This window comes from Balearica regulorum, chromosome 19 (genome assembly GCF_011004875.1).
Source record: "Balearica regulorum gibbericeps isolate bBalReg1 chromosome 19, bBalReg1.pri, whole genome shotgun sequence".
In the NCBI taxonomy this organism is placed as follows: Eukaryota; Metazoa; Chordata; class Aves; order Gruiformes; family Gruidae; genus Balearica; species Balearica regulorum.
This window is the reverse complement of record NC_046202.1, coordinates 12,044,380-12,068,829: the sequence shown is the minus strand read 5'-3', so window position 1 is coordinate 12,068,829 and position 24,450 is coordinate 12,044,380. Positions and strand designations below refer to the sequence as shown.

The following is a 24,450-nucleotide window of genomic DNA, read 5'->3' as shown; positions in this document are numbered from 1 at the left end:
TCCTTCCAACCCCCCCCCTCCCCTTCCCCTCGCATCCTTGGAAGCAACAATTAAGCAGCTCTGGGATAAAACACACTGCCTGCGGGAGCACGGGGGCATTGCTTCAAGAGATGGCAAGGCAGGCAGCTGCACCCCTCCTTCCCGGAGTCCTGCTCCTCTTCTCCATCCTCCCGGCTTCTCAGCAAGGAGGTAAGGAAAGTAAAGGCTCCTTCCCCTTAGCCCCGGCCAGCGCTTTTCCCCGGCTCTGCAGGGACCCTCACGGGGACCGGGGCTCGGCTGCTGCCCCCCCTGAGCTCCCCGGGCAGCCCCACGCCTGCCCCGGCTGCGTGTCCCCGAGTAGGGACATGCAGCCCTCTTGCTCTGTCTTGGGGATGTCCCGGAGGGTGGGAGGGCAGCACCCCTTGGGTGCCACCTCCCCGCAGGGCTCTTTGCCCCCCAACATGGTGGGTAGCGTGTGCCATGCCCGGGTGGGGCGGGATGTCACCGAGGGGGGTGACACAGGGCAGTCCGGGAATGGCACCGCTACGCAAAACACTTGTCAGGGGGAGGGTGTGAAGTGCTGCGTCCTGGAGAGAGGCTCAGGGGCACCAGGGGCTCGGGGACACGAAAGGCTCGGGGGCACACAGGGCAGGGCAGCGGGGGGTGACTGCCAAGCTCTCATGGGGACTGCAGTTGCGAGGGACTGCAGGAGCTGGCACCCATCACCCCCCCGGTGTGACGGCAGTGTGAGCTGGAGGGGCAGTGGGGGTACGTGTGAGTGCATCCCGCAGTCGATGTGTGCGAGCTGCTGCACAGTGTGTGGCCGTGACACAGCCAGCCGGGCTGGCGTGGCTGCAGAGCAGCACAACCCACCCAAATCGCGGGCTCTGGGTGCCTGGGGTGGCTCCCGCGTCATCCTCCTCGCACTTGTGTCACCAGCATCGGGCCCATCCACCAGTGCATGGCACGGGTCACGGCACCCCGGCTGGTCCCTGTGGCAGTGGCGGGGGCTGTGAGACACCCCCAGAGCATGCACACGCACACACACAAGCAGCAAACCCGCTGCCGGGGCGGGGAGGCGAAAAACAGCACAGCGGTGCACGTCCCACGGTGCCGCGTGATGAAGCCGGAGCAGCCAGCCCAGCAGGTGCCGGCCCGCGGGACAGCTCGTGTTTCGTGGTTGGGCCGTGAGCACGCACAGAGAGGGTGAGAGCAGCTCCGAGCACAGATTTATAGCCCGCTGTAATGGTCCAACTGGGCAAAGGTCTGTGAGGGGGGGACAGTGGGGGTCAGGGATGGGACAGCCACCTCTGGAGAGCTGGGCAGTGGTCACCCTGTGTCATGCCATGGAGAGCGTGCAACGGGCAGAGCCAGCAGCAGCAGCAGGTTGATGCCAGAGCCACCTCATGGGGCTTCTTGGTCACAGGGGAGCGAGGGCCAGAGGAGGGGTGAGGGCAGGATCCCGTGGGCAGGGGAGGGCAGTGCCAGGGCTGTGTGCGGCAGCAGGCAGCTGCAGGCTGGGACACCTCTTGCTCAGGGCAGAGTCCTCAGGGCTGCTCTCCGCAGCCCACGGCATCACCTGCCAGTGCCCTGCAGCTCCCTGCTCTGCCACGATGCGGTGGGCTCCCGGGGACCCCGACCACGGGCTGGTCTGTCCCAAGCCGCGCAGGCAGAGTGACCGTGGAGAGGTGCCAAGCCAGGCAGCTGCCTGTAAAGCCGAGCTGCTGTCGGTGCGTGATCCTGGGCCTGACCTGCAGCTCGGGGTCAAGGTGCCATCCCTGATGGGATGCAGCTCAGTCCTGGGCGCTCTCCATCCCCAGCAGTGATGCTCTGCGCTGGCTTGCTGAACCATGGTGGCTTTGCTCGCCAGGTCAAAAGCAGTGGCCAGCTGGGAAAGTCTCAGGAGGACTTTGGCCCCGGGGTGAGATCCTGCAGCAATTTGTGAGCAGTTTGGGGCTGTTGGCTCCACTCCAGTCCCCAGCTCAGTCTCCAGGGGTGTTTGCTGGTTTGGGAAGCAGCTCAGAGAGGAGGTGGTCCTGGCCCTGGAGGTGGTCCCAGTGCTGATGGGGACAGCAGGGAACGCTTCCCCATGGAGGAGTGACCAGTGTCTCTGGTGTGCTGCGTGGCACTGGGCAGGCTCAGCCATGCTCCCTGTCCTGCCAGCCCTCGGGGACTGAGCTGGGACAGAGGCATGGCCCGTGGCATGGGGTGGGGGGGCATGCGAGGGTGCTCTGGGGGGCACCCACCTGGACATGGCTCAGAGCAGCATCCTCCAGCACCCCCTGTCAGTGCAGCTCCAAACCAGCCTGGCAGGAAAGGGATCCTGGAGAGATCCCAGGGTCGAGGGGAAAAAGGGGACCCCCCCCCCCCGCACACACAGACTGTCCCTCTCAGAGCAGCAACCCTGCCGAGGGGCTGAGCCCTGGGCTTGCAGCAGCCGATGGTACTTGGGAAGCTCCTGGCGGTGGGTCAGGATCAGCCCCTGCTGCTCTGCACCACCCAAGGGAGCTGTACTGGGCACCGTGGGGACATGCACGGCCGGATCCAGGCTGCTGCGTGGGGAAGTTGCTGTCTGTTTCCCTAAAAGGTGACAAGTGCAGCATGTCCCAGCATTTGGAGTGGGGCATCCATCCCTCAGTGCTTCCATCTGTCCCTCAGGGCTGGAGCGCAGGGATCCCCTGGGAGCGACACCCTCAGAGGGACAAGAGGGATGCCGGGGGGTTCCAGCCCTGCAGGCTCTGGGACCACGGGGGACAGCTCGGGTGGGTGCAGAGAGGCTGGCACCGGGTGTGCTGGCATCCCAGCCTGGGCACCGTGGAGACCCTCTGAGGACACCCGGAGTCCCCAGGGTGCCTCCAGGGCCAGTAGTGCCAGTCATAGGGCTGGGATGGCATCTCCCCTTCCCAGCCAGGCACCTCCCCGAGGCATCAGCCTGCTGGGGCTGCTCCCTCTGCAAACAACTTGCAGGGTGCAGCTTGTCCGCCAGCGCTCGGAGATGAAAGCTGAAGCCTTGGGGGGCTGGAGAGGAGCCAGGCTGCCCCCCCCGCTCCTCCCCGAGCTGCTACCAGTGAGCTCGGGCTGGGATGCAACACGGCTTCAAAGTTGCTTGGAGACTACTGCATGTTTCCAAAACTGATTCTCCCAAGAAAAAGAAAGCAGCAGCATGAGGGAAGAGGGGAAATATCTGCGGCGGTTACACGCTGAGCCTCCTCCAGGAGCGGTCGCCCACGGGCGCAGGGAGGGCAGCGGGGTCTGCTGGCGGGTCTGAGGTTTGGCTGCCCTGAGAGGGTGTGAGCTCGTGTCCTGTGGTGGATCCTGGTCTTGGTCTCAAAAGGAGGGGAAAATAAACTGTCAAATAGAGAAAACATCTGTATTTCTGGCTTGAAAAGCAAGCTGCAAGCAGTGATGCAGGTAGAAATGGTGCAGATGATACAAACAGTGGTCAATCCAAAATAGCGCAGGTGATAGAATAGCGCGGATATTGCAAATACTGACCTATGGTACAGAGCTATGGAAGAAAAAGCCCAATTTCTATAAATAAGGCTCCACAGCAGATCTGGAGGACCTCCAGGGCTTAACCCCTACCACAGTGGGGCTGCACATGTGGGTGCAAATTCTCCTGCCCGTGGCTTGAGAAGACAGCCCTGGGGTGGGTGCTGGGGTGCTGGGGGCCAGCCCCCTGCTCTACAGGCTTACAGCCAGGCTGGAGACAGGAGAAACCCCCTTCCCGAGTCCCGGCAGGCTCCGACCAGGCGCAGAGGCCGCGCAGAGCTCCTTCAGTGCTGGGAGGCTGGTGACTCAGTTTCCCCTTCCCCGATGCACTAAAGGAATGTGGGATGGAGAGGCCAAGGGGGGGGCACGCTGTACTGGGGAGCAGACCCTGAGCTGGGCTGTGGGATCCTGCCCCTGAGGCTGGGGAAGGAAAGGGCTGGGGAAGGACCGGCCGGCGAGCGATTGCTGTAGTGATTGCTGTAGCCCAGTGCGGCCTCGGGCAGCTCACGGTGTAGCCAGTGCCGAGTGCATGGGCTGCTGTCAACACCTGAGCCGCGGTGGTGCAGGCGATGGGTGGGATTGGTGATGCTGCGGTGAATTTGGCTGCTCGAGGCTGGTCCTCGGGTGGAGAGCTGGGCAGGTCAGAGCCCCCAGTGCGCCCTGGCAGCGCCCACACCGGGCACTGCCTCCCCACCGGGATGAGCCCGGCTCTGCCAGCACCAAGGCAGCTTCTAAAAGAGCTTCAAGAGAAGTGCAGAGCTGGCAGCATTCGCTCGGCATCAGAGCTGGCCAGGGAGAGCAGCAAGGGGGAGCAGCCTCCTGCGATGCTCCTGAGTGAAAGCCTCGGCTCCCCAAAGCCACACGGCATCCCCACCCTGGCCATCCCTCTGCCCCCCCAGCCACCCAGGCTCCTGCCAAGGCTTGCTGACCCCTCTGCCTCCTGATCTGGGCATGGAGAGAGTTGATGAGCCAGCACACACTCTGTAATCCTCCGAAAGGTGCAGACCTGCCATGAGGCACCGGGGTGGGCACAGCGCCGCAGCCCTGACATGCTGCCTAGGGGATGCTGGGGGAGGGGGCAGTGACGGTGGCACCGCTGCAGGACCCCCCCACCAGGGTCCACAGCACCCAGGAGGGTGACACCAATGAAGGGCTGAGCGTGGCAGCCGTGGCTGCGGGCAGGTGTCACCTGGACCTTCCTAGGGTCCCCACACACCCAGGAAGGCTGTGAGCCATCCTGCCTTGTCCCAGCTTCCTCGGGGGGTCTCTGCCAGGCAGCGCTGGCACAGGGGGACAGAGGGGTGGGGGAGCTCAGCCCTGGTCCCTGGGTGCCTGGCATCACCCCAGCACCTTGCCTGGCCATGGGGGGGGCTGAGGCTGGGGAGCACCATGGGGGCTGAATGCAGCAGGCACCCTCCTGCTTAGTGGGGGACGGTCACTGGCCCTGGGCATGGGGGTCCCTGGGCAGCTCCTGGCCATCCCGCCGGCTCTCGCTCCCGTGGCGGTGGGTGTCCCCTCCCGGCAGGGCGGGTGGGGGAGGACGGGCGATGTGTGGACGCTCAGAGTTTGTTTGGAAACAAGCAAGAAGTTGGGATTTGTTTTTCCAGGCTGGGGGGGTGGGGGTGGGCGGGGGAATGTGCCGGGAAAAGGAGCCGCTCTGTAAATCCCTGGCCGGCAGCCGGGCCAGGCTGTGCTGTGCCAGAGGGGTGAGCCGGCCGTCTGGAGCGATGACCGAGCGCGTGTCCCCTCCACTCCAAGGGACATCAGCTGCTCCAGGGCTGGATTTGGTCCCCGGCCCCAGCAGGGCCCTGGCAGGTGGTTTTGGGGGGCACAGGGCTGAGCCCCACTCTTTGGCATCGCTGGGGCATGTGGGGGCTGCATGACGGGCCCTGGAATGGGTTATCCACCTGTGTGTGCATCCCGATGGGTTTGCGGGTGCACGTCCTGCCGGTGCCTATGTCCCAACATCTCCCATGCACACACAGCCCGACAGCCCTCTTGCACGCGTGTGTGGGCTGACACACGTGTGGGTGCATCCTGACACCCAGTCTCTCTGTGCGGCTGGGCTGGGGGGGTCCATCGCAGGTGCCCTGAGTGGTGGGGGACACGAAGCAGGGATCTGTGGGGCACAGAGTTTGTGCCACATCTCAGATGGAGAAGAAATGTGCAGCACAATGTGTCCCTCACTGTGGCGTACCACCTCTGCCACCTGCCTGCCTCCTGCCTGCGCTGGCTACCCTGCCCAGCCCGTGCTGGTGTTGCCAGGGCTGTGCCACTGCATGTACCCAGCTCCTGGGGGTGCCATGTCCCCCCACCCTGGCCGGGGTGCTGGGGAGATCACTGCAGCCTCAGAGCAGGACAGTGGGTCCTCAGGTCCCAGCCTGCCACCGCAGGGTCCCCAGTGCCTGTCCACCCTGAACTCCATCCCCTCTGCCCAGAGCAGGCAGGAGAGCTGGGTGCAGCTTGCCACAGGGGTGCTGACCATGGCAGCCCTGCGCTTGCCTCTGCCAACCCCCAGAACCTCCTGCCAGCCTCACTGCAAGCCCTGCCAGCCATCCTGCAAATCCCACTGCAAATCCCACTGCAAATCCCACAGCAACTTCCTCAGTGCCAAAAAGATGCTCCAGGCAAAAGTGGAGCATCCCTCTGCATTGCAGCCTCCTTGTGCCATGAACCCACATGCAAACCTTCATCCCACCCATGGCCCTGATGGAGCAGGGGGGACCATCCAGGGGATGGCTGCCTGGTGGTCTGCAGAAAACAGACCTTTGCAAGGGTCCAAACCAGCCAAAAACATTGCCATGGTGTCTGAGCATGAGTCCCAGATGTCCTGGAAAGCACAGGGACCTGGGCGCTTAGCTCAGCTTCGCAGAGATCAGGCAGAGGGACACAGGGGGAATTGAGGGGTCTCAGCACTGTTCCCCCAGTCCAACACCCCAGTGCTGCTGGCCTCAGCTGGCTTTTCCCGCTGGCAGGGCAAGGCGGTGCAGGCAGCACAGGCATGGGGCAGCCACAGCCAAGCATGCTCAGGCTTGGCTGGGACCGGTGTGGGCTGTGGGGATGAACTGGGGTAGCCTGACCGCCCCACGTGTGACCATGCCTGCACCCATCCCCCCCACAGCCACGTGAAGCTGGAGGTGATGGGGATGGCACTGGCTGTGGTACGGGACAGGTTTTGGCAAGCAGAGCTAGACACCAGCCAGCCCTGCTTCATGCCAGCCCCGTTTCCTCCTCCCATGCAGGACCAAGTCCTGCTGACACCTCTCCAAGATGCCCTCCCCAGCTCCTGGCTGGGGCACCTCCAAACCCCGTCACCACTGTGACCCTGGGGAAACACAGGTGTGCAAGGAAAGGCAGGGACCTACCCTTGAGCCCCCACCCCAGGGCTCTGCATCCCACCCGCTCGCAGGGAGCAGCTCCCTGTCCCAGGAGGTGTCCCCTGCCCCGACCCGCTGGATACACTTGGATCCCTGGGGGGATTTTAATGAGGCTCTTCTCTCTTCCAGGGGTCCCTGGTGCTATCCCGGGAGGGGGAGTCCCAGGAGCAGGCTTTTTCCCAGGTAAGGGGGTCCAGGCAGCATTGAGGGGGCATCACCCTGCTTGCAGGGATGGGGCAGGTACCTGGGAGGTCCCCAGGTACCTCTGAGCCAGCATGGAAGGCTGGGGACCTGCCAGGCAGGATCAGGGGACATGGAGACACCCTGTCTGGCCACTCAGCCCTGGGTGGCTGTCCCCACGCCAGCCCCACGGTGTGGGGACAGGACTGGGTGGCAGTGCCAGGCTTACGCTGGGGGTCACTAGCCTGGGGCTGGCACCTACAGCCTGCCCAGCTCTGGCCACGGGAGGTGCTCAGAGGTCACAGCCTGTCCCCAGCACTTCAACCAAAAGCTTGGGGTCATCCCGGGGGGGGGATGCCTCATCCCCTTGCAGCCTTGTGACCCTCTCTGCCTCCCCATGGACCCCTGGGAACCTGGTGTGGGTGGTGGGTGCTCACAGGGATGGGTGCTAAGACCGTGCTGTTGTTTGCAGGTGCTGGGGTTGGAGGTTTGGGAGCAGGTGAGTGCTGGGACCCTTTGCCCAGGCTGTGCTGGGATGGGGAGGGGGGCAGCACCCCTGGCAGAGCTGCCTTGTGGGGGGCATGGGGTCTGCCACGAGGCTGGCAGCGTCCCACACGGTGTCCCCTGCCTTGGGGGATGCTCGGAGGAAGGATGGCTCTGACCCCCCTCCACTCGCTCTCCTCTAGGACTCGGGGCTGGAGGAAAACCTCTCAAACCAGGTAAGAAGCCTTTCCTTGGCTCTGCCACCCGCTCCGGCCGTGCCAGTGGCCAGGATCTTTCCCAGCCTCTGTTGTCCTCATGTTTCTCCCACATGGCCAAGGGGAGCCCCCCCAGCCTGGGCACCCCCATGGCCAAGGCACGCAGCAGCCAGCACTTTCTGCCCTGCCCTGCCACACTAACCCCCACCAAGCCCCCACAGCCACAAGGCAGCCTTCCCTCATCGTCCCCCGCTTCGGCACGCTGCCCGCTCCTCTCCAGCCCCCATGGACAGCCCTTTTGGGGTGCTTGCTGCCTGCAAACCTGTGCCAAAGCTCCTTGGGAAGATGCAAAGCTGGGTAACGCTTGCTCAGCCCTCCCGGGAGCCGGTGCCTGTGGAAAGCTGGCAGCACCTCCCCTGCCTGCCTTCGTGGCTGAGCAGCTTTGCTGGTGCTCCTGCAGCCCACGCTGGCCTAGAAATGAGGGGGCAAGAGGGGACATCACCTGGAGAGAGATGGGATGCTGCAAGGAGGATGCAGAGCCTGAGGGCACCAAGCCTGGGGCACGGAGGGGAGGTGCTGGGGCACCGGGGACTGAATGCGCAGGGAGCAAATCTGGTGCCAGCGGAGATGCCCGGTGCCCATCGAGGCCTGGGGAGAGATTAGGTGGAGACCCAGGTCTCCGCTCCCTGCCCACCTGCTGTGCCCTGGGGTGGGGGGACACTGCACACCCCCGCCCCCCCAAGCCAGCCCGTCTGCACAGCGGGAGCGCCAGCCCGAGACGGGGGCCGGCAACCTCCATTTACTCAGATTTCAGCTCGTGGAAAGAAAAACAAGGCCCTTTATTTCGGCGTAATTAAAACCAAACACGGCGCGGCCGCGAAGCCCCAGCCGGAGCGGTGTCCGCGCCCTGAGCCAAAGGCAGTGGAATTTGCGCCTGGAGGGAGCGAGGGCTGATTAGCCCCAGATGTTGGAAGGCAGCGCTGGCCGGAGCCACAGGGACTCATTCCTCAGCCATAAACATTTCGGCTCCGTCCCCTCGTGGCCCAGCGGGGTGGGGGGCAGGCGAGGCAGGAAGGGACGGAATGGGAGACCCGGATGCCGGCAGGCACATTTGTCACCTGTCCCCGTGCCCCGGGGCCGTGCTCCCGTCCCATGGGGATGGCGCAAGCGGGATGCTCCTGCTCCTCTGGCCCCGGCCATCCCCTCCTGCCTCACCCCACTTCTCTTTCCAGGGGTCGGAGGGCTCGGGGGACTCGGCCCACTTGGCCTGCAGCCAGGTGAGCACAGACCACTGGTCGGCCCCACTCTGGATTGTCCCCAGGGCAATGTCCCCAGAGACCCACCTCGGGGACAGCACGTGGCTTGTCCCCATCGGATGCTCTCTGTGGCCTGCCTGGTGGGTCCCATCTGGGCTGGGCGCCCTTCCCAGACCTGAGGGCCTGGCAGCCACCAGCAGGCAGCCCTGTGGTTCCCCAACATCATGGCATCAACCATGGCTGGGTGACCCCAAGCAGCGATAGGCAAGGAGGGACCTGGGGTCCCCACGGGGTCTGCAGCAGAGGGACAGTGCCTGCATGTGGTCAGGCAGCCTGCCCGGGCTGCAGGGGACCCCCAGGTGACACCGCAGGGTGCCCCAGGTGGTGTTGGCGCAGCTGGTGATGGGTGGGATGTAGATGGGAGCAGGAGTTTGTGGGGGTACAGGGAGAAGCGGGTGCAGGACAGGGCAGTGCCTGCTAACCACCGCCTTGCCCAGCCTAACGCCTTCCCCTGGCACCGCCGCAAAGCCCCCCGTGGCTCACCACCCCCTGCGCCCACCGTGGCTGGCATGGAGGGCAGGACACCTTCTTGCCAGCTGCTTTTTGAGGATGCTTACGCTGGTTATTCGCACCCCACAGGTGCTGCAGGTCTCTTCCCTGGGGGCGTCTTCCCAGGAGCTGCCGCTGCCGCCGCGCTCAAGGCTGCTGCGAAAGCTGGTGAGTGCTGGGGAGTCCGACACGGTGCTGGGACAGGTGACAGTGCCGGGCAAGGCAATGCTGGGGCTCAGGCAGCCCCCGGGGACTCCTGGTGTCCCCTGGGAGTCCGGGTTATGAGAGCTTTTCCCCGTGGAGCTGGGGGGCTGCAAGCGGGAGGTGCTGCTCTTGTGGGGATCCCCACCAATCCAGAGGGACCCTGGCATGTCTCGGTGTGCTGGGAAAGGGGCAAACCTGAGCCCCCAGAAGCAGAGAGCACCTTGTGCCCAGGTCTGGGGGACCCATCCCTGGTACTGCCTCAGGGTGTCCCCCTCGCCCCCCAAGAGCCGTCCTGAGCTTGTCCCTTCCTTTGGCACCGCACGGACAGCTGTAGCCCAGCGGTGGCATCTCACACTGGTCCACGCCTCTTTCCAACACCCCCAGGTGCTGGCATTGGTGGCGTGGGTGGAATTGGTGTTCCTGGTGGCCTCGGGGTCCCCGGAGGTAGGAAATAGCCCTCGTCCCCAGCATAGCTGGATCTGGGGCAGACTCGTCCCCATGCCTGCCAGGGTGGGCAGGAACCGGTGCCCGGGGCTCAGGGGGTCTCTGCTGTCTGCAGGTGCAGTGGTACCGGGCGGGGTGCAGCCCGGGGTTGGTGCGGCAGGGAAACCCCCCAAAGTACCAGGTAGGTGCACGGCCCCAAAGCCAGGGGCCAGGACGGGGAACGGTTGCAGCCGGGCGCTCATCCCTGCCTTTCTCTTGCCTGGCAGGTGCTGGGATTCCTGGAGCTTTCCCGGGTGGTGTGCTCCCCGGTGCAGGTGAGCTGGGGGTCCCTACCCTACCAGCAGCACCCCGACCTTCAAGGGGGTCCCCACCCAGTGCCAGCACCCCAGGTTGAGTCGATAGCTTTGTGGCCAGCTGCATCCTGGGCATTATAAGATCTCCCCTGCCTGCCCTGCCCACGCAGGCAGAGCACCCTGCCCTGCCGAAGGCTGCATGCAGCCCCGTGCTGCCTGCCTGCCTAACTCCCTGCCTGCACCATCACTGCTGCCTGCAGTTTCCAAACCCTTTTGCTGGGGCCATAGCGACATTTCCACTGTGCCGAGGGTGGGGGGACCTGGCATCTCCGGGGGTCTCTTGCCAAGCTCTGCGGGAGCAGGCGGCATCAGCGCTGGGAGAGGAGCTGGCACGGAGCACGCCAGGGCCGGCTTACCCAGCCAAAGGCGGCGTGGGAAGGAGGGGGAGGAGGTGGCGGGGGGAGAGGAATTCCTCACTGCAAAGTAATTTGGGGGAGGAAAACTTGTGAAAACAAGATGTTTCGACATTGTCAGAAGGAGAAGTGTGTTGCTGGTCAGGAATGTCTTTTCCATGTCTGAAAATGCGTGAGTTATAATCAAAGACATTTGTAAAAGGGGAAAACAAACAAACAAAGAAAAACCCCAACACCAAAACCCAACCCAAATGACTGCAAGGCCAAAGTGCTGCCTGTTTCCCCTGGAAGGTCGGGGCTCAGTGGGCCCGATCCCCCCTCCCCACAGAGCCCCAGCTTGCACGAAGCCACTGCACGTCACTGGGGCATAGAGCCTTGGTGACACCATGGCGTGGGCTGGTGCTTTGCTGTCACCCACTCGTGGGTGCCACGTACCCTGCAGGCACCCCGAGCTCCTGCGTGGGCAGCCTGGCCCCCCCAAAGCACAGGCAGCCCCAGGGCTGGAGCAAACCCTTCCCCAGCAGCTCTGCCTGGGGGGAGCGGGGAGGTTGGCACAGGGGGGTCCCAGCAAGCCCCCAGGAACGAGGGTACGCTGTCCCAGGGCACAAGGATTAGTGCTGAGCCAGAGATGGGATGACAAGGATTTGGGGGCTGGGCACAGGGGTCTCGGGTACCAGCAACACCGCCATGTCCCACTGTGCTCACCTGCCCCCTCTGGTCTCTGCCGCAGGTGTCCGCTTCCCTGGCGTAGGGGTGCTGCCTGGAGTGCCCACTGGTGCTGGAGTGAAGCCGAAAGTTCCAGGTGGGTCCCCTCGATCCCCTGGGGACGTCGGGGTGGAGGGTGGGTGCCGGGCTGCCCCCAACTCTGCCCTCATCCTCATCCTGCTGGGGCTGGCTCCAGCCCATCCTTTGGGGTCACAGCCCCATGGGGCACATGGGCAGGCGGAGCCGACCTCCGGCTGAGCCCACACAGCCCATGCGGACTAGTTTGGACCCCGAGGACCAGCCCCAAGGCTCACACGGGTGCTTTTGTTTTTCTGCCTAGGAGCAGGAGCCTTCGCAGGAATCCCTGGTGAGTGTCCTGTCTCTCTCGCCCGTCCTTCTCTTCCTTTCCAAGCCTGTTCCTCACAGCCGTGGCCTCCCCGTGACAGAAGATGCCTCAGGGCTCCCCACGCCACCTGCTCTCCTCTCCTGGGGTGTGCTGGGGCGCTCCCCTCTTGCAAGGACTGGTGGCAGCCTGGGTGCAGGCTCCAGGTGAGAGTCTGCTGTTGGCTTTGCAGGACTGGGAGGTTTTGGAGGTCAGCAGCCCGGTGTCCCTCTGGGGTATCCCATCAAAGCTCCTAAGCTCCCAGGTAAGCTGCCACAGCCAACGGGGCTAGGGGTGAAGGACCCCCAGCAGTGCCAGGAGAAGGACCCGCCGATCCCCAGGGCTGAGCCGCAGTGCCCCCGGGTCCCCCGGACCTGGCAGTGCCGGTGCTGGCCCTGGGACAGCAGGACAGGGCAAGGGGCACTGGGCACGTGAGTCCAGCAGCAGCCCTGCCTAGCGCAGCCCCACGGGCAGCTGCCTGGATGCTGCCGCTGGTCTTGCCCCCAGCCTGTGAGGATGACGCTGTGCCTCTCTCTGGCTGCTGTAAGGTAAGGAAAGAGCATGGTATGGGCACGTGCTTTGGGACAGGCCACCGCAGGGTTGTCCCTGCCATCTCCTGGCACGAGGCACAGCCCTTGCAGGGACCGTCTGCTTTCTGTGGCTCTGAGGTTGTGCCGGGCATTGCTGGGCATTCGCCTGGGCCAAAGGAGCGCTAGCCAAGGCCACCAGCAGCAGGCAGGAGGTGGGGATGGAGCTCCAGGCAGGTCTCCCTCCCCACTGCGTGCCCAGACGGGGCTCAGCCCCAGCCCAGGGAAGCACGGGGATGCTCTGTGCCCTGTTCATGAGCTGCGCTGCTGCAGGGACCTCCACCTCCCAGCCCTGTGCTGGGGGCCAGCTCTGCCCGTCCCCAGCTGGCCGTGCCCACGCAGGGACAGCAGCAGGACGGGCAGTGCCAGGCAGCCAGTACCGGGTGCTGTGCCCTCCAGGGGCCACATTGTCAGATCACAGGTCCCAAGAGCATCCCTGAGGAGGAGGAGGGCAGCCAGGCAGCCAGATCTGGGTGGGAACCCACACCCCTGGGGTGCTGGGGAGCAAGTAGATCCACGGGCATTTTCCCACTCGCTGAAACAAGTTGCTGCAGGCAGGAAAGCTTGGGGGGGAAGCCACCCCCGGGGAGCAGGTCCCACTCCAGCATGGGTGCCAGCCCTGGCAGCTCTGCCGGTTTCCCCCCGCCAGGGCCCGTCGCCGCAAACGGCGGCAGAAATACTTGGCCTGCTCTGGCTTCCTCCCACAGAGGCAGAGTTAGCTCGTTAGGGCGACTCTGCCCCGCCGCCATCGGATACCGTCTGGCCTCCTGGCCGCAGCCTGGCCCCAGACCGCCTTTCATGGGGTGCCCGGCGCAGGGAGCAAACCGCCGGCGCACGGCGCGGCGTGCCTGGCTCCATCCCACGGCGGCCCCACCAGTGGCCCGCAGCCCGGACGGGACACTGCTGCCGACTGACCCACTTTATGGGGAGCCTTCGTTAAAGAAATCGGGGGAGGACACCCATCCCCTTGGCCAGGGAGCCCCATCGGTGCATGCTGCCTTCCGTGGGGACCAGCAGGACAGCGGTGGTGTCCCCAGCTGTGGTTTCAGCTGCTGGGTGCTGCCTGGCACCCTGGTCCTTTTCAGGGTGTGTGGGGATGCTAGTTTGTCCCTTCTGAGGGCTTGGGGCTGGCAGCATGGGTACATGCTGGGCTGGCTGTCGTGGCTCTCGGTTTGATGCTGCAGGCAGACCCGGGGGCTCCCCCACATCCCTGTGTCCCCCACGCTGTGTCCCAGCTGCAGCAAGGCTCGGGTCAAGGGGGGACAAGGGGACAGCAGGGAAAATAACGTTTTCAGTGGAAACTCTCCTTTTTGGATAATTTGCTCCAAATGTCGCAGCCAGCTTCTGCTCGATGCTGTCTCTGCTCAGCAGGTGGCCCTGGGGCCACCCGGCTCACTGGGGGTTCAGCCTGAAGCTGTGGCAGGAATCAGGATCCCACCCAATGCCATAGGGATGGGGACTGCTCCCCAGTACCTAGCCACGCTGGGGTGGCGTCGGTCTGTGCGAAGCCCTTTCCATGCCAGTCAGGGTGCCCATCGGCCCTGAGCCCCTCTGGCAGCACTGGCAGCATCCCTGTGCCGGTGCAGGATGGGTGCGCACCGCCCCGGGGTGGGGGCTGCTCTCGCATCCGGCTGGGGGTGGCGGGGAGCTGGGCTTGGACCCGGCAAAGCTCTGGGAGACCCGAGGGCTTGGACTCTTGACCCTTGGAGTCACCTCCACATGCGTCACCCAGCGCCAGACCCTTCTGCAGCTTTGGGGTGAGAGGTGCTGAGGAGGTGCCACAGGATGGGCAAGGGGGGTCCCTAAGGTGGGGGACACCCGGCACAGCTCAGGGCCACCGCAGCCTGGAAAGCCTCCGCCTTCCAGCAATGCCGCGCTGGCGTGGGACACGATGGGGCAGCCTGGCTGGGTGGAGGGAAATCTGGTCCCCACATGCTGTCTGGCGGGAGGGGACGGTGTCCCACGCTCAAGGAGATGCTTTGCCATGAGCAATCCCATCCTGGCTGCAGGCAGCCGCATCCCCACCCTGCCCGCAACCCCCTCCGGTGGGAGGACTTGCTGTGTGAGACACCTTCCGCCCTACGTGCCGCTCGAGGAGTCCCCATCGGGGATGTGGCAGCCCATCACCCCTCCTCAGGCTGCTGCCAGCAGTGATGGGAGCTAGGTGCTGCTGGCTCCCTAGCGCACAGTCCCCGCCGAATCACGGGCATCCCTGCGCCATCCTGAGCAGTGAGATCCTGCTCTTTCACGAGGAGACATTTCCCTAGCCATGATGTTCCTGCTCGTAATTCCTCCCTGTCCCTTCGTGCCAACCTCCTAACAAGGTCACGTTTCAGCAGAGGCTCCCGAGCCCTGATTCCAATTAAAACTTTTCATTTGGAGCCGGCCGTGGCGCAGCCAGCTGGGTACAGCTCTTGCCGCGAGGCTCCCGGGGGACCCCCCATGACGAAACGGGGTCATGGGTGGCTCCTGCAAAACCAGCTGCGGGCACCACAGTCCTTGGGACGGGGCTGAGAGCGGGCGGCTCTTTTTGGAGCCATTGCTTCCAAGGTGATGGAGGAGAGCATCTCGTGACTCGGCTCCGTCATGGCGGGTTGTATCCCGGAGGATTTACTATCTGGATGGAAGGAGCCCTGAGGGCCAGAGCCGCACAGCTGGCTGGCAGAGAGGGGCTACACCGCGGGGCAGAGGGGGCACGGCCACCGGCAGCCAGGTGCTAACCCGCCACCTTCTCTCCTCTCCAGGTGGCTATGGATTGCCCTACAGCACTGGTAAGCTGCCCTACGGTGAGTGCTTGTAGCCCTTGCTCCGCGGTAGTAGCTCCTCACGGCTCTGCCGGCTGCTGCCATGGCCTCAGGGCCACCGACCCCCAGGGCGGTGCGAGGGGTATCCCGCTCCCAGGGCAAGGTGGTCCCTCAGGAGTCCTGTGCCTCACCTTGCCGTGATGCCTGTGGACCCAGATGGGAGCAATCCGTCTCTCCTGGCGTCCCGCATCACGGGGCCGGGAGCCGTTAATCTGCAGGCACGCCGTGGCACCGGCAGCAGTCGGCTGGCTGGCTGGCTCTCTGCTAGGACACGTCCCGAGCCGCGGCCAGCTCCAGGCAGAGATGTTTGAACTGGCATCTCGATGCATCCCTCGACGCCAGGGCGGGGGAGATCCTTTGGGCCGAGGGAGCTGCTCCATCTGCCTTGCCCCCCTTCCTAGGTCCGGTGCCTGACCTGGCTTTGCCTTTCTGTTTGTGATTGCAGGCTTTGGGCCCGGCGGGATAGGAGCCGGCATCGGGGCAGGAAAGGCAGGGTACCCCACCGGGACAGGTACGCTCCCTTCCCAGGGTGGGGGACTTGGCACGGGCGTGGTGGGGGGATCTCGGTCACTTTGCTGGTCCTGGGATGGGGTGTTGGGCACTGCCTGGCTGTCTGGTGGCCCCAGGGTGGCAATGTCACCCCAGGGACAGCCTGGAGGGGTGAATCACCTCCCAGAGGGGAAGGGGTGGATGCTGAGAGGAGGGGCTGGTCCCCAGGGATGTGGGATGGGGGAGCTGAGGTGGGAATGGTCTCAGGACCTCAGCGTCTGCCCATGTCCTTCCCCAGGGGTTGGAGCACAGGCGGCAGCAGCAAAAGCAGCAGCGAAATATGGTGAGTTGCCCTCTGCGGGCACATCCATCACCCATCTCCCCAGCGGGGCAGCTCCTCCCTCCCTCCGGGGCTGGGGGGGATGCTGATCATGTCCCTGCATCACTGAGCTTACGGTCCCCTTCTCCCCTGGGGCAGGAGCCGGTGTCCTGCCCGGGGTTGGCGGCATCCCAGGAGTTGGCGGAGTGGTACCTGGTGTCGGCGTTGTCCCAGGAGTCGGAGGTGAGGGGATGGGGGTGCTCGGCCCTGGGGCTTGGGGAGGGTCGCCTCCTCCCATCCTGCACCCCTGATCTCTCCTGCTACCCTGGCAGTTGGAGGGCCGGCAGCAGCAGCGGCAGCGGCGAAGGCAGCGGCGAAGGCAGGAGCTTTTGGTGAGTTCCCTGTTGTCTCGGACAGATCCGGCAGCTGCCTGTGGGGCCGGGCTCACTCTCGGGGCACAGAAGAACCATGCGTTGGTGCTGGGGCTGTGTGGCTTCACCGCCTGCCCCACCGCCCCCTGCCCCACCTCCTGGGGTGCTGTCCCAGCCCCAGACTCCTGCCCCGGCTCCAGCGGCTGCTTGCCGGAGCTTGGGGTGACGTGAAGCCACTCTGCTGAGCCAGTGGCTTTTGCTGGTGAAAGGCCGCAAGGTGTGAAACCCCCCCAAGGCTGCAGAGGGGCTTTACCTCCTTGGGGGCAGCTTCCAGGAGCCTGTTGGGAGAGCTGGGCTTGGGTGTAGCAAAGCCTGGTTTGCAGAAAGGTGTTTTTTCAGCTGGCTGGCCACCTCGCAATGCAGCAGCCCAACACAGAGCAGTGCGTCCCCATCATGCGTGGTTTCTCCATAAGAGATGTGGTTTTGCTGGACCAGGCTCTGGCGAGGTGCCTGGGGAGACAGTGTCTGTAACGAGCCGTCATTCGTTAGCGGAGGGATGCGCTTGGTGATGCAGATCTCGTGTTGGCTGCTCCCCTCATTGGCTGTATAGCGGGAGGAAAGTGAGCAGCAGACATCTGCTCATTGGAGCATCCAGAGGAAACACGTCAGCCCCGGGAGCAGCTGGGACTTACAACCACGGCCTTGGGGGACCTCAGGTGTCCGCAAGCTCCTGGGTGGTTGGGTGGGCTCCAGGCCCCTGGGTTGGGTGTAGGGAGCTGGGAATCCCAATCCTAGGTCCACTGAGCAGCTGGTTGGGGAGGTGTGGAGAGCCCACCTCGAAGCCAGGTGCCCTGGAGCCTCCTGTGACACTGGGGGAGACCGTGTCCCCACCAGTGGCATGGGGCGTTTTGCGGGGGTCTGACCGCTCTGCTTCCCTCCAGGTGCAGGGGTGCTGCCCGGCGTTGGCGGCGTCCCAGGCCTTGTGCCTGGCGTTGGCGGTGTCCCCGGCTTGGTGCCTGGTGTCCCCGGGGTGGCAGGTGACTGTTCCCAGGAGCCCTGTCCCCACCGCCTGGCTCTGCGGGGGCCTTGGGGGCTGGTGGCTGAGGGTCCCTGTCTCCCTTGTCCCCAGGAGTTGTGACGCCAGCAGCAGCGGCGGCAGCAGCAAAGGCAGCTAAGTACGGTAGGTGCTGCACAGTGCAAGGAGCTCCCCAGCAGCTCCCCGGGGACCCCTGCTGACCCTCCCCACCCCTGGCACTCAGGGTGCCCCCAGGCAGGCGGGTGTCCCCTGGGGATCATAGAATCACAGAATCATAGAATGGTTTGGGTTGGAAGGGACCTCACAGCCATGGGCAGGGACACCCTCCACTAGCCCAGGTTGCCCAAAGCCCCATCCAACCTGGCCTTGAACACTGCCAGGGAGCCAGGGGCAGCCACAGCTTCTCTGGGCAACCTGTGCCAGGGCCTCAGCACCCTCACAGGGAAGAATTTCTTCCTCAGATCTCATCTCAGTCTCCCCTCCTTCAGCTTAAACCCATTACCCCTTGTCCTGTCACTACACTCCCTGATGAACAGTCCCTCTCCCACTCCTGATGGCTCATTATGGAGAAGCATCCAGGGAGGGGATGAGTCCAGAGGGGATGAGGGACATGGCCAAGCAGGAGGGAAGCCGGGAACCTGGGTGCAGAAGTGGCCCCGAGGCCCCACACGGGGCTGGGGGATCCATGTGCTGCTCCAAAAGGCAGTGCCAGAGATTACATGGCCCAGGACCTGCTCCTGCATCCTCACTGCAGAGCCCTGGGAGTCCCCTGGGAGCAGCCATGCTCGATGGCAGCTTTTCTTTGAGGGCTAAACCCTTGCTGGCCATGTCTTCCATTTCTCTTCCACATCACGTAGAAAAAAGTCCCATCAGGTGCCCAGGGGAGGATGGGATTCACGGAGACACTTGGCAGTGACAAGTTAGCGGGTGTGCGCTCTGTGCTGGGGTGCCAGGCTCCTGCTGAGCAGGGGGCCATAGGGACAACCACTCTGGCACTCAGCCCTTCCAGAAGTGACCTGATGCTTGTTGCTGTGGCACTAACAAGTGCCAGCGGGTCAAGGCTGTCACTGCCCTGGGCAGCTTCCCAGTCTGGCCAGTGTCCAGGGCATGCAGCCCTAACAGGCAGCTGCTGGGGACCACCAGATACTTCTCCTCCGTGGCCTGTTTGGCTGCAAGGCATGCTGTCCCACCTGGAGCCCCCGTGGTGACGAGGATCATCATGGTCCCCTGTGCTGGTGACTTCCCAACCTCTGTTTTACAAAAGCAGATTTACCATCCTCGCTGGGGCCTCTTGGGAGACATGGGACGAGTCCCTCCCTTGCACCACTGTGCACACCCTAGGACGAGGCGGTGGGGTGCTCTCCTCACCGCGGCACCACGACAACAACAGCAGACCTATGACAAGGTGCCACCTTTTAACTGTTGCTGCAACGAGATCTAACTTCTCACCTCTCATTGCCTGCAGGTGCTGGTGTCGGTGTTCCTGGCGTTCCTGGTGTTCCTGGCGTTCCTGGTGTTCCTGGCGTTCCTGGTGTTCCTGGTGTTCCTGGCGTCCCTGGCGTTGCTGGTGTCCCCGGCGTGCCCGGCGTGGCTGGGGTTCCCGGCGTGGTGCCTGGTGTCGGAGGTGAGTGGGTGGGCTGGCACCAGCCCATGGGGTGGTGCTGGCTTTGCCGGTCCCCTGACTCTCTCCCTCCTGTCCCTGCAGTGGGTGGCCCAGAAGCCGCAGCGGCCGCGGCGAAGGCTGCAGCGAAAGCCGCGGCGTACGGTGAGTCACCGTCATCGTTTCCCGGGGAGGGAGGAGGGATGCTTGCAAATGGGTAGGGTGGGGGCACCCCTGGCACCGTGGATGGTGGGACACCTGCCTACGGAGCCTGCCTGTTTGGCCACATCCCTGAACCTCGCTGCAAGAGCAGGGCGAGTGCCCGGTGTTGGCGTGCCTGGAGTCGGCGTGCCCGGAGTCGGCGTGCCCGGAGTCGGTGTGCCCGGAGTTGGTGTGCCCGGAGTCGGTGTGCCCGGAGTTGGTGTGCCTGGTGTCGGCGTGCCTGGTCTGGTGCCCGGTGGGGTCGCAGGCATACCAGGTGAGGTGGTGCCTAAGGGATGCTCGGGATGTCCCCAGCGGTGCCGGCTGGGGGGTGTCGGCATGGCCACCACGGCCCATTGCTGCCCCTCACGCTCCCCCTCTCCCCCAGGAGTTGGTCCAGCGGCCGCCGCTGCTGCCAAAGCAGCCGCCAAAGCAGCCAAGTATGGTAAGTTGGGATCTCTCTGGGGTTATCCCACGTGTCCTGTCTCCTGCTGCCTCCCCACCCCAGGCTGCTCCCCTCGTCAGGGATGAGGCCCAGCACCACACAGGTTCCCTGTGGGTTGGGGCGAGGGATGAGCTCTCTGTAGGGCTGTATGTGGGATGAGATCCTGGCTGTGTCAGGGAGTGCTCTCCAGAGAGCTCATCTGCATGGAGGGTCCTAGATTCATCATCCATCCACCTTCTCATACATTAGTCCATCCACCCTCCCTTCTACTCACCCATCCACACCACCAGCCAGCCAGCCAGCTACCTCAGTATCCATCTGTCCATCCACCCACCCATCCATCCATTCATCTATCCATCCATCCATCCATCCATCCATCCATCCATCCCAACATCCATCCACCCCACTGTTTATCCATCCACCAACCCATCCACCTGCCCCAGCCTGCCATGCCTTTTCAGCCAGCTCCTTCCACCACCTCTCTTCCTGAGCTGAAGCCCCAATCCTTCCCTCTCTCCTTGCAGGAGCAGGTGGCCTGGCTCCTGGCGTGGGTGGCCTGGCTCCTGGTATAGGTGGTCTAGCTCCTGGAGTGGGTGCCCTGGCCCCCGGCATTGGAGGTGTCCCAGGTGAGGAGGAGGAAGGCGGGTGGTGGCAACCTGGCTGGTACGGGGGCAGGTCTGGGGCAGGACAGGCGTGAGGAGGACCTCGGTGGTCTCTGTCAACTCATGGCCATCCCTTGGGGGATGCAGACAAGGCGGGAGGGGTGTACTTTGCCCAGCATTGCTGGAGGACACCCCCGGGGACACTGACCTCCCTCTTGCTGTCTCTGCTCAGGGGTTGGAGTTCCGGCCGCAGCAGCAAAAGCAGCAGCGAAGGCAGCCAAATTCGGTGAGTCGGCCGGAGAAGCCCATCGCTCACGGCGCAGCCCGCAGCAGGCAGCCCTGCCCGCCGGGTGGGCAGCTGGGGCCTCCCCAGGAGCCCTGGTGTGGCACAGACTGGTCTGGAGGGAGCTGGGGGGCTTCGGGGGTGGGCACCGCATGCCGGGCACATCATCCCGTGGGAGTATGGGGATCACATGGGGATCGCCCCCACGCTGCATCACCACTTCTCTCTGCAGGTGCCGGGGTCGGAGGGGTGCCCGGCGTCGCCGGAGTGCCAGGAGTGCCAGGAGTGACGCCTGGCGTTGGCATTGTGCCCGGGTTGGTGCCAGGCGCAGGGGTACCCGGTACCGGCATCCTCCCCGGGGCAGGTATGTGCTCTGTCACACCCCGGTTGGGGACCCGCTTGGGGACAGCAGTGGCCGGGGATGCTAAAAGCCACCGAGCCACACGGAGGGGTGGCGGGGGGGATGCAGGCGGGATGGGGGACAGTGGCACGCAGGAGGGGTGCAGAGGTGACTGTCCTAACTACAGTGTCCTCATTCGTTTTGCAGGCATCCCACAAATAGGGGTGCAGCCTGGTGCTAAACCTCCCAAATTTGGTACGTATCTCTGCTACCCTGCCCCAGGTCCACCTCGGACCGTCACCGGGCACCCTCCTCGTGTGGCCATCGGGGTGCTGGCCTCACTTCGGGTCCCCTGCGTGCCCCATGGTGCCCTGGCAGAGGGTGGTGCAGGCGTGGGAAGTGGTGTGGTGTCACTCACGGGTGCAAAGTGCCACCCGTGCCCCCTCCCCTGGACTCACTGGGGACATTTTTCTCCTGCTCTGCATTGCCTGCAGCAATGCGTCATGCAGGGGGTGAGCCCCTTCCTGGTCTTCTTGCTCTGGGTACTGCGAGATGGGTGCTGGGGTCACCCAGGGTGGGTGTCAGGGCCACCCCAGTGGGTTGAGCACTGGCCAGGGGTGCCCTGAGCTGGGGGCGGGACACAGGTTGATGGTGTCTCTCTGACAGGTGTTCCCGGGGCTGGAGTCCCAGGGGTCGGCATTGTCCCAGGTAGGTGCTGGCAGGAGCTGAGCCCAGGCAGCAGGGACGTGTGGGCAGAGGGATGCGGGCAGAGGGATGCTTTCCCAGAGGGATGCAGGCAGAGGGATGCTCCCCCAGCGTGTGGGGAGGAGTGGGGCTGCCTGAGGGAGGACGGGCACACGTGGGGCTGGGCAGGGAGTGGACCTGCTGGTGCTCACCTGGGGTCCCCATCATAGGTGCCCTCGGAGTCGGTGGCCTTGGAGTCGGTGGGCTCGGTGCTGGTGAGTGATGCTGGCCCCTGGCATGGGGGCTCCCCCAGGCTGGGTTGCAGGGAGCGGAGCGGCAGCCGTGTGCTGGCAGCATGCCGAAAAGGAAAGGGGATTTATGGGATGCAGGGGATGCAGGGTCACTTTTGTCCCCTCCTGGTCCCACGGCATGGTCCCACCCCACACTGTGACCATGCCCTGTGCCCCATCTTGTGTCTGCTGCCTGCCCTGCTCCCGGGGTGTGATCAGAAAGGGACGGCCATCGCTGAGCAGGTACCGAGGGCACCAGTGGTGCCCATGCCGTGGGTGCAGGGGACGGTACCAGACCACGTCCCCAACGTGCAGGGATGCAGGTCCTTGCCTGGAGACCCTCTGGGCTTGTAGCGAGGCCCAGCCGCAGCCCTGGGGGCAGAGCCCCAGTGGGGGCTGCACTGATGCCCCTCTCTGACACAGGGATCTTGTATCCAGGAGCTGTTGGGAAACCTCCCAAGCCAGGTAAGGAAGAGGGGCTGCTCGGGCCAGGGGGGCTGGAGGGGTGACCCCCATCCTTGTCCCCATCCCCACCCTTCCCACCCTCACCAGGACTCTTCCATCCCGCAGGTTTTGGTATTGGGGGGCTGCAGCCAGGTGAGTGCCACGGTTTAGGGCTGGGGTGGGAGCACCACGCTTGTCCCCGCTTGCTGTCCCCACTCCGCTGCCGTCCCCGTTGGCCACACCGCTCCTGGGGAGAGCACCCCAAAGCCAGGCGGGTGCTCTGGTGGGGACAGGGGCTTTTGCAGGGGCTCCTGTCCCTGCAGTGAGCCAGGGTGTCCCCAGCCAGGGTGTCAGGGTGCCCCAGCCAGGCAGGGTTGGGGTGGCACTGCTGTCACAGGCTGTCACCGGCTGTTGCTCTTTCCCCAGGGGCTGGTGTTCCCGGCTTTGGCGTATCACCGATATTTCCAGGTACCATCCCTACACCCAGGGCGTCTCGGTGCCCAGCTGCCTCGCGGGGACATGCACAGCCCACGGAGCGTGGGGACACGGCCATGGCTTGGGGAGGGACCCGTGGGGCTGGGCTGAGCCGGGGGTGCTGGGCTGGGGGTTGCCGGGCAGGGCGATGGGGGTGCCCAGTGGGTGCTGAGGGCTTCGCTCTGCTTTCAGGTGGGGTCGCCGGCCAGCTGGGATTCGGTGGTGAGTGTCCATCTGCCCCAGCAGGGCATTTTTGGGGCAGGGGGGGTGAATATCCCCCCCTACACCCAGTGGCTGAGCGGGGTGGGGGTCCCACTCACCCCGCTCTGCCTCGCCCCGCAGGGAAGCCCCCCAAGACCTTCGGAGGAGCCCTCGGTGCCCTGGGCTTTAGAGGTGAGCTGGGTGACACCCTGCCCCGTGGGGCCGCTCCTGCACCCCCTGCCCTTCTCCCAGCCTCCCCCAGGGCTCGAGGGGTGCAGGGGGGGCTCACCCTGTGCATCCACCCCCCCCCGCAGGCGGCGTGGGCTGCGCACAAGGGAAGTACTGCGGGAGGAAGCGGAAGTAACTGCCCGCCGTCACTGATGACCTCATGAACTTTGGTGCTACTGCATGGTCCAGAATGTAAATCCCAAGCAAAGCTGAGACACCACCCCCTCCCCAAAACCCCGGATGCCCCCCCCCATCCCGGGGCCATCCCAGGCCCCACGTTCCCAGGAGGGACCCCGCGCCTCTGGCGGCGCCCGTGTCCCCCCAGCCCCTCCGACCCGGCAGGGAGCGCGGAATAAACTGCGGGGAGCAGCCGTCCCCCTTGGTGCTATCGCTCCCTGCGGGATTTGTGGCGGGGTCTTGGGGTGTCACACCCCCCCCAGCCCCCGAGCTGACTCCGTGGAGGGGGGGGCAGGATGAGGGGCACCCCACATTGGAGGGAGGGAAGGGGGTCCCGGTGGGGGGGAGGCTGCATCTGGGGGGGGATGTCCCAGTCTCCCTGGGCCCCCCCCCCGCCCCCCCCCCGGTCCCTGCCCTCCCCCCAGCCCGGGGGGGCCGTGGGTGGGAGGGGCTCGGTCCCTTCATGTTACTCACTTTGCTATAACTGGGTGGGACGCCCTATACAGAGGGACTCGCTTCCGACAGACTAATAAAGGACAAGTTTTTAAAGGACTCCGGCTCCGTCCCGTGTCCCTGAACCCCTCCCCGTGGTGGTGACGGGTGGCCCTGCCCCGTTGTCCTGTGCCCCTGCCCCGGCATGGGGACATGCTGCGCCCTTGGTCCGGGGATGCCATTTGCCTCACGGCCCCGGGACACAAGGGATGGGTGAGGGGACAGCCTGGGGACCCGGGGGGATGCCCATGCCTGGTGGCACGGTGACAGCCTCGGGAACGCAGGGACATCCATGCCCTGTCGTGTGGTGACAGCCTTGGGACCCAGGAGGAGGTCCATGCCTTGTCCTATGGTGGCGGCCTTGGGATACAGGGAGGTGGCCCTGCCCTGCCCCATGGTGACAGACCAAGG

General features: G+C 64.9%; 1 protein-coding gene across 3 annotated transcripts; it reads left to right on the top strand.

The window, feature by feature from the left end:
• Positions 1–24,099, top strand: ELN (elastin). 3 transcript variants are annotated; one of them, XM_075771683.1, is made up of 35 exons: positions 1–189; positions 6,978–7,031; positions 7,501–7,527; positions 7,715–7,747; positions 8,959–9,003; positions 9,622–9,699; positions 10,120–10,179; positions 10,295–10,360; positions 10,446–10,493; positions 11,616–11,687; positions 11,931–11,957; positions 12,166–12,237; positions 15,304–15,345; positions 15,809–15,874; positions 16,151–16,195; positions 16,331–16,414; positions 16,504–16,563; positions 17,484–17,585; positions 17,690–17,722; positions 19,044–19,202; positions 19,284–19,341; positions 19,568–19,608; positions 19,768–19,824; positions 20,349–20,450; positions 20,659–20,712; positions 20,942–21,073; positions 21,257–21,304; positions 21,716–21,757; positions 21,964–22,008; positions 22,447–22,488; positions 22,594–22,620; positions 22,894–22,935; positions 23,134–23,163; positions 23,284–23,334; positions 23,457–24,099. In XM_075771683.1, exons 1-35 carry the CDS (start codon positions 111–113, stop codon positions 23,504–23,506), a joined length of 2,073 nt encoding a protein of 690 aa, XP_075627798.1. In that variant the 5' UTR covers positions 1–110; the 3' UTR covers positions 23,507–24,099. The 3 variants fall into 3 exon arrangements, with proteins under 3 accessions (XP_075627798.1, XP_075627797.1, XP_075627795.1); XM_075771682.1 differs by having other exon boundaries at positions 2–189; positions 17,484–17,579; positions 17,672–17,722; XM_075771680.1 differs by having other exon boundaries at positions 2–189; positions 17,484–17,579; positions 17,672–17,722; positions 19,284–19,343; positions 19,492–19,635.
• Positions 24,100–24,450: the final 351 nt, after the last annotated feature.

Bases quoted from the DNA above. Each gene is read 5' to 3' on its own strand.
- ELN (XM_075771680.1), top strand. From the start codon at position 111: ATGGCAAGGCAGGCAGCTGCACCCCTCCTTCCCGGAGTCCTGCTCCTC. The intron at 17,580-17,671 runs GTGACTGTTCCC...CCTTGTCCCCAG, and splicing joins TGGTGTCCCCGGGGTGGCAG to GAGTTGTGACGCCAGCAGCA. The intron at 21,074-21,256 runs GTATGTGCTCTG...TTCGTTTTGCAG, and splicing joins CGGCATCCTCCCCGGGGCAG to GCATCCCACAAATAGGGGTG.